Source organism: Mytilus californianus, unplaced genomic scaffold (assembly GCF_021869535.1).
Source record: "Mytilus californianus isolate M0D057914Y unplaced genomic scaffold, xbMytCali1.0.p SCAF_3, whole genome shotgun sequence".
NCBI classification, from domain to species: Eukaryota; Metazoa; Mollusca; class Bivalvia; order Mytilida; family Mytilidae; genus Mytilus; species Mytilus californianus.
Window position 1 is genome coordinate 56,977,752 of NW_026262679.1, and position 9,074 is coordinate 56,986,825.

The 9,074-nt window shown below is 32.7% G+C and overlaps 1 protein-coding gene across 1 annotated transcript; it reads left to right on the top strand.

Annotated features, from left to right (window-relative positions):
* The first annotated feature begins 4,766 nt into the window (after window positions 1-4,766).
* LOC127733044 (uncharacterized) lies at window positions 4,767-7,743 on the top strand. Its single transcript, XM_052242321.1, has 5 exons — window positions 4,767-5,447; window positions 5,784-6,011; window positions 6,455-6,522; window positions 6,850-6,931; window positions 7,617-7,743. Exons 1-5 carry the CDS (start codon window positions 5,388-5,390, stop codon window positions 7,689-7,691), a joined length of 513 nt encoding a protein of 170 aa, XP_052098281.1. The 5' UTR covers window positions 4,767-5,387; the 3' UTR covers window positions 7,692-7,743.
* The last annotated feature ends 1,331 nt before the right edge of the window (window positions 7,744-9,074 follow it).

Here is a 9,074-nt window from a genome sequence, read left to right on the forward strand (position 1 = left end):
TTCACAACAGCAAGAAATCTTTAATTGAATATAAATTCAATTCATATAACCAATTTCAAGTTCTTTGACTACATTTATTCAGAAACCTATAATATGTCAAATATTTAATTACAATCCAAATTCAGACCTGTATCAAGCTTGAATATTGTGTCCATTTTTGCCCCAACTGTTCAGGGTTGGACCTCTGCGGGCGTATCCAGAGTTTATTAGCATAAATCAGGCTGCTGGTATTTTCAGGAATTGTTTCATGATTGTCATCCCATGCCTTTAAAAGCTTACTATTGGGTATTGGTTTTTATACGACCACACAAAATTTGCGGTCGTATAATGCTATGGCGATGTCTTCATCCTAAAACATTTGGTTTCCAGATAATAACCTGAGTATAAGCGAATTGATCTCAATGAAATTTTACCACAAGGTTCCATACCACAAAAGGAAGATTGGGATTGATTTTGGAGGTTATTGTCCTAACTGTTTAGGATTTAGGGACCAAAACACGTATTCTTCTTGTTTCAGGTCCAAAATTAAACTTTGTTCGATTTCAACATAAATTGAATATATGGGGTTCTTTGATATGCTGAATCTTGCCATGTATTTAGATTTTGGATATTGGACTATAATAGGTTAATGTCCAATTTCAATTTTTTTTAGTTTTTTTGACCACATTCATTCTGTGTCGGTCGTAACAAGCTTCGCCATGCGGAGCATTTTATTCTCATTGTTGAAGGAACGCCTTTTCTGAAAATAGTCCGAATCGAGAGGGAGCTTATTTTTGATAGATGGAACCTTGTCAAAAGCTTTTCATGTGACAACGTATTTGATTTTAACGAAAGAAATATCTGTATTACGGAAAAATTATTACACCAGGGTTTTCGATATCATAAACTAGTCAAAACATTTACTAAATTTTATCATCGGTACAAGGACATCATTCATAAATTCATAAATATAAATCAGCATAAAGACATCTTGTACGTTCAGGTATTTCACATCCAATATTTTATGGTAAATTAATATTCTTTACAAAGCACAAAAATGTCGGCATTCACCTCAAAAGCTTACCAAACCTTTAAACAGACTTATTCAGAAGGGATATAGTGACGATACTGTTGTCAGGTCATTTTGGTATTAATATTGATTCACTAATAGGGTCTTTGCATGGGAAATAAACACATTTATTCTAAAACCAGCTGTTGGCATGATACGGGTTATGTTCTCATATATTTTATGATGGTATAATACTAAACCCCTTGCGGGAGGGATTGTGCTTGATTTTCATATGATGAAGACATAATCTTTCAATCAGTTTAATTGAGGTCTGGAGCTGGCATGTCAGTAACTGCTAGTAGTCCTTTGTTAATTTATATATCATTGTCATTTTACTTAATTTCTTTTGTTATCTATTCTGACATCGGACTCGGACTTCTTTTAAACTGAGTTTTCTGTGCGTATTGCTGTGTGTTTGTTTTTTCTACATTGGCTAGAGGTATAGGGGAGAGGGTTGAGATCTCACAAAACATGTTTAACCCCGCCGCATGTTTGCGCCTGTCCCAAGTCAGGAGCCTCTGGCCTTTGTTAGTCTTGTATGATTTTTAATTTTAGTTCATTTATATATGTTTTGGAGTTTAGTATGATGTCCATTTTCACTGAACTAGTGCACATTGTTGTTTAGGGGCCAGTTGAAGCCCGCCTCCGGCTGCGGGATTTTCTCGCTGTGTTGAAGACCCATTGGTGGCCTTCGGCTGTTTTCTGCTCTTTGGTCTGGGTGTTGTCTCTTTGACACTTTCCTTATTTCTATTCTCAATTTTATTATTGTATCATACTGCTTAGTGTTTGATGATTAAATTCCCATAACTGTAGAACGACTAATTGAAAAGTTGCATAAAGCCTGGTAGGTAACATGTCTACTACGGGGCAAATTAAGCTTTTCTCATCTCTAGCCATCCGCCATCTTCGTCTGTAAACTTGTGCAAAAGTGTGGTCCCCTGAAATTACTGGGCAAATTAGAACCAAAGCTTATTCTTATGATATATAGATAAAAAACATCTGAAGGGACATAAATACACTGGAAGTATTTGACGAAAATGAACACGGGATAATATTCTCAGGTAAATTGCAATACCAGGGAATGTTAACTTTTACTGCACGCGGGAGGGGAATGAGAATTAATATACAAAAAGACTGGATTTAGCTTGATGAATAAGGATTATATAATTACATCAAAGATGTTGGCAGAGCGTCTAAAACCGTAAATAAACGAATTTATTTACCCGGATCAAAAAGGGTTTGTGTAGGGGAGAAATATAAGTGATAGGAATAGACTTTTACGGGATACTATTGAATATGTAGAAAATGATGATATAAAGGGATTAATTATATTTCTAGACCAGCAGAAAGCTTGTGAGAGAGTCGAATGGGGCGGCTGATAAAGGTTATGGAGGGCTTCAATTTTGGTAATAATTTTTGTAGCTGGACAAAAATGCTATTCGAAAATGCCAACACTTGTATTAAAACAAATGGGTTTTTGTCTAAATCCTTTTCAATCAAGCAGATCAATAAGACAAGGATGTCCTATAGCCCCTATTTTATTCACAATACAAGTGGAACCAATTCTCAAATGTAGAAATACAGGGAATCAAAATACCAACGGAAAACGGCCATATTGAAACTTAATTATCAATGTTTGCGGACGATACACAACTTATAAACAAATCCGAACAATCGGCTGAAACACCCTTTGAAAATATATGAAAAAGCATTTGGTTCCAAAATTAACTTCGATAAAACAAAAGGTTTGTTTATTGGGAGGCTAAAGGGAAAAAACCAAGGTTCAAAAAAATATCCTGGATCAAGGATAACATAAAAGCTTTAGGGGTGCCACATGGCCTAACATTAATAACAGTCAAAAATGGGATTCCATAATTGGCAAGATAAATAACTATTCACGTTTGGAAAACAAAAAATTTCACTCACAGAGATAAAGTATTGATTATGAAAAAAACAATTAATACCTATTTTGGGATACGAAGTTGAGATTAGGGGTATAACTAATGAATGTGAAAAAGAAATAAACTCGCTTTTCATGTATTTTGTTTTGGGGCTGTAAAGTTAGCCTTGTTGACAGAAAATTATGTTGTGTAGATTAAAGCTTAGAGGGGATCAAAATGATCAGTTTGGAAAGTTTTATAAAAAGCAAACATATAAAATTAATTTATAGAATTTTAGGAAGCTTAACACAAAGTTGGAATGCAATTGCCATTACAAAAAGTTCTGGATCCGCCACTGTGCATGGTGTGAACTTTAATTCTCTATATTAAAATGACCGAACGTTCACAAAAATTCTTGAAGAGAATATATTTGGTAACAACAACATCAGGTTTAGATCTATCTGCACTGAAACTTTCATACGAGTCAGACAATCCGTCAGTGTTGGGTTGCTGCCCCTGAATTGGTAATTTTAAGTAAATTTTGCAGTTTTTGGTTATTATCTTGAATATTATTATAGATAGAGATAAACTGTAAACAGCAATAAGTTCAGCAAAGTAAGATCTACAAATAAGTCAACATGACCAAAATTATCAATTGACCCTTTAAAGAGTTATTGCAATTTATAGTCAATTTTTAACAATTTTTCGTAAAATATTGTAATCTTTACAAAAATCTTCTCCTTTGAAACTACTTTGCCAAATCTAATCATACTTGGCGACAATCATCATTGGGGTATCTAGTTTAAAAAAAAATGTGTCCGATGACCCCACCTGCCAACCAACATGGCCTACGTGGCTAAAAATAGAACATAGGGAGTAAAATGCAAGTTCTGTCTATTATTTTGAATACCATTATAAAGAGAGAAAATCTGACAAGAGCAAAAATGTTCAGAATGTTGAGCTCAACCAATTGTCCGTACATGTCATTAAATGACAAATTTTACTTTTTTTAAATTTTTGCCTACGATCTTGAAAACTATAATGGATACACAGAAACTTTAAAATGATCAGCAAGACAAGTTCTACAAATAGGTCAACATGGTCGAAATGGTCGATGACTCCTGATTAGAGTTATTGGCCTTTGATGATGATTTTGACCAACTTTTTGCGTTTTTGCCTTATATTTTAAAATTATAATAGACAGATAGAAACTTAGCTAGGCAAAAATTATCAGCTAAACAAAATCTACAATCAAGACAATATTGAGGAAATGGTCAGACGACTCCTTATTGGAGTATTTGCCCTTTAAAGACGATTTTCACTTTTGTTTTTGCATTTTGCATTTTGCCATATATGATAGAAAATTATAACAGATAAAGATAAACTTTAAATCACAAAAATGATCAGCAAGTCCAGATCTACTAACAAGTCAAATTTTGCCGATATAGTTTAGTAGACTGTCACTCTTTATAGGAGGGATTGTCCGTAAACGAAGATTTTTTTATCCTCTTTTGTGTTTTGAGCAAAACCTAAAGAAGATAGAGATAAACTAAAAAGGCTAAATCATCAGCCATACAAGATCAACAAAACAGATTTTTTTCATGAATTCTATTCCTACATTGTTGGATAGTGTCCTTTGTTGAATATGCACATAGACCAAGGTGAGCGACACAGGCTCTTTATAGCCTCTATTTTTTTTTTTATAGTGAATTGTAAATCATTCCATACCTTGGTTGCAGAATAATGAAAAGACTTTTTATAAAAATTAGTATTTTGAACAAATAGATCGTTATTAGATCGCAAGTTGTGGTGTTGAACATCATTATAAGTTAGCATTGGTAACTATGTGCGTCTCATCTTAAAACAAAAACGTTTACAGCGGTTATAACTGTCAGTTAAACGTTAGTTTGAGTTACTAGAACTGTACCCAGACAATCACTCTCAGTGTCAGTATTCCGTTGGGCGAAAACAGCTTTCGACGTTGTTCGTATTGTTCTTTTAACGTCCAACTGGAAGACGTCTTTATTGTGACGTCGGCCTTTCCCACCAATCTCCTCTTTCCTTCACAACGACGTGAAAAGAAATACACGCAAAGATTCAGCAACTTTTCGCAGAAAAATTATCGAAATGGAGGCCACAGATGTCGCTATGAACATATATATTCCAAGGATGTACGGAATAGGTTATATTTTTGATGGAATGTAAGTATTTTAAAGAATTCAGTTGAGAAAAAAATGAATTTTGTGAGCTATAAATGCTTTGATTTCGCGATGGGGTTGGGGATATATGAAATCATTCGACCACACAATGTTAATTGGTAATAATGGTTAGGGAATTAAATAAAAACCCAATTTTAAAACGGAAAGAAATTATCAATTCAGTCAAATCATGTTATACAGATTGTATGTTGTAGGTTTGACAAGCAGATTGTCAAACAATGTGAAAAGAAGATCAAAGAAATGGAAAGGGGGATAAAAATACACAATCAAATTTACAAGAAATTGCAGGATCAACAAAAGGTAATAATTATAATTCACATCAGCCCCGCCCCCGCCCCCAATGAACAAAAAATAATGTGCTGGTGAGGTCAAATAAAACAGAAAAAAGGAATTTACAAACGCAACCCTTTAAAGAATTACTATGAAAAGAGTGAATTGAAAGATATGACCTCCCACCTGAATTTTTATTTAGGTACTAAGATAGGAACCTCAACATTCATCAAATAACTGGACCTCTGGCAAATACTCTTGTAAAATTGTATGTAAAATGATAGCAAATGCTTTAAATACGACTATTATTTGAGTCAGTTCTAAGAAATCCTTATTTCTAAAAATTAAATAAAAATAACATTTCAGGTGTGTTGGCTTGCCAACAGAAAAGTTGCGTACAAATTTGATACTTCAAAGAAGATTAATGATTACATAGAAGAAAACGTAAGTGCGCATGGAGAACGCAAAACACAAAAAGCGATAAATAAGGTTCAGAATCATCTTCAAGAAACATTAAAGCAGGCGAAAAGGACGGAACAAAAGTACAAAAATCTTCTGGAACAGGAGTCCAGGATAAGATCGTCTGTCAAAAAGGTAAATATGTAACATTATAATACAAATCAGACACAAAACCATCAATGTATTGGACTAAACAATCATGAATTATAAAAAAATACATTTAGCACTTAATTGTCGAAAAATATTAGATGAAACACCAGCGATCGTCTCTAACACATAGACACAAATAAAAGTAGATCAATATCATCTTTTAATTCAACAACCATGCAAGAAAGGCGCGTTTGACGCCAAATGTTTTTTTAACTGAAAACAAACACTGAAAAAATGTATGACCGGTTTTGGTGATTGGTACATGCAAAGGAAGTGAAATAACTATTTCCTTGCAGAGTACAGGATAATATCTAGAACTAATAGTGTAATAGTTCAAGGTTTGGTAAAATATTTTGCACAGAGTAAATAAAATTTCATCCACATTAATAGTTCTTTTTTGATTAACCTTTGTCATTCTATTTGTTTAGCTGGAACAGGACATAGTCAAAATGATTGAATTCCAAGTGAATGATAGGACACGAACTTCAATACCCGTGTAAGTAATTTGCATACGAACTGAAGCCAGCCAAATATTCATCTGTTAATTATCTTCGAAGAAAGTATGTTGACCTCTAATTGTCTTGTTGCTTGACTATCGCTGGATACTTTCCCACATCTCTTTTTCCCATGTAACAATACGCAACACTGACAAAAGCACAAAAAGTTTTGAAGATATGGATAACAAATGTCTTTGTCAGCAAACAAACAATATATGATAATTGAAAAAATCATCTCAAGTGCAAGTACTAAACGTGTCAACTATCTAACTACAAAAGCACATGTGTATCACAAAATTAACAAAACAATGTTTTTTTCATTTCAGTAATAGTAGGATACACACAATCATACCGATACAAACTCTTGTGCAAAGAATGAGTAGCAAATACCAGTTTACCATGCCTCAGGTTAGTTCATTTATTATATTCATGAGCATATGTCATGTGACCGGGATAATTTATTGTGCAGTTTAAAACACAATTTACTTATGTGTTAACCAATGTATTTTCAAGTGGTCACTTCTATAAAGATTGTTACAAGAGCTTTTAGAAAAATGTTGACTGTTGATATCTTAGTCAAAATTTGATTATATTAGTAATCAAATTACCCGATTCAAGCTGTTTCAGATGATTTGAAAGGGTGACATTTGTAATCATCTATAACAACATAAATGGAATTGACAACTTGCCAAATGTGTTTATTGTTGCTTCCTAACTGTCTAGCGGAAAACATTTCATGCATATTCACGACTAGAAAATATTAAAAATTAGTACAATAGGTAGTTTCTAAAAGAGTTATGGTCCGCCAATAAAAAACGGTGTGTTGGATACAACCAGAAATTTTACCTTGCAACTGGCCACCTACAGACCCCTCAAGCAGTAGTTGCAAGGATTTAGTTTAATTTTAAAACAATATTTTTAGCAAAAATTTATAAGAAAAAAATATTTCTCTGAATTCAAATGAAATATTGACAGTGAAACACAATTTCAATAAGTAGAAAAATAAACAGTAGATTTTATTTAATAAAATACCCAAGTTTTTATTCTGTCTTTTATTTTTTTTTTTAATTTACTTTTTTTAAATATTTTTCAGGAGTTTAATGAAAAGAATGGATTCTATGCAAGGTTGCCAGATTTTGAACTAATCAAACGTGAATTCCGTAGATAAAGACTGTGATATTGAGTCGAAGAGCATAACATACAACATACATTTTTGTAAATGACTTTTCGTGTGTTTTATTTTATTTTAGTACTGAATAAATTATAATATATTTTTTTTCATTTTTCATTTCACATTTATACGTTAATTCCCAGCTAATCGGAAGAAAAGACCTGAATCACTCACGTAGTTTTAATTTTTCGTAGTCAATAAAGACAGCATTTTATCACAACCAAAGGAATTCCTTTTGGCCCTTTGAAGCCTTAATTTTGTTCAAATCTGCCGTCAGGTTCAATCAGATCGGCCAATCTTCAAAAATTTACTCCTCAAAAACTGTATAATGAAATTTATATCTATTAACCTCTTCAGTTAATCCATATCAAAAGTTGATCAACTGGCAACTATGATGACCGCCGTATAAGTGACTTTTTTTACACGGTAGTGTGTTCCAATGTTTTTGTGAACATGGAGCTATGTAACTTCAACAGAGAGACTGTGTTCAATAATTAAAACATTTCGCATACGCGTTAAATCAAATAGAAAAAAAGTAGTAGATACTACAGAAGGAACCAAATGACAATAGTTGAAGAGAGACAGACGAAACTATAGCCAAAAAGAAAAAAGTCGAGAAGACAAAAAAAAATCCACAAAACATGACACAGAAACAAAACATTAAGCAACTAGGGGCACACTAAGGTGCTCGAAAGGATCAGTAGACATTATTCCTCTTGCAACATCTCGTATTTTTTTGGGTATAAAATCCTATTACTAAATGGGTTTTGCTTTTAAAACCTTAGAAGTCGACAGAAAATTATGTTGTGTAGATAAAAGCTTAGAGGGGATCAAAATGATCAGTTTTGAAAGTTTTATAAAAAGCAAACATATAAAATTAATTTATAGAATTTTAGAAAGCTTAAAACAAAGTTGGAATGCAATTGCCAAATACTGGCTAAAACAGTTAGAACAAAAATTTGATATTGAGTATTTTATATTTACTTATAAAGATCTCAATGGAATTAATATTAAGTATATGTCAAATTTTTACCCAAAGGCGGATACTGCATGGTGTGAACTTTAATTCTTTATAATAAGATGACCGAACGTTCACAAAAATTCTTGAAGAGAATATATTTGGTAACAACAACATGGGAACATAAAATGGAAAGGGAAACCTTTGCTCTTTCCTTCCTTTACCAAGAGCTAGTATATCGCCAAAATAAAAGATGTTTGGAATATTGAAACGGAAACCTTTTATAGTAATAAAAAATGGGTAAATTTCCAATGATTATTGGACAGGAAACATAGAGCGCATACGTCGACAAAAAAGATCTTTTAAAATAATGTTTGTAAAGACATTTTACATGTCTAACTTGAATATTTAGTTTGTCGACG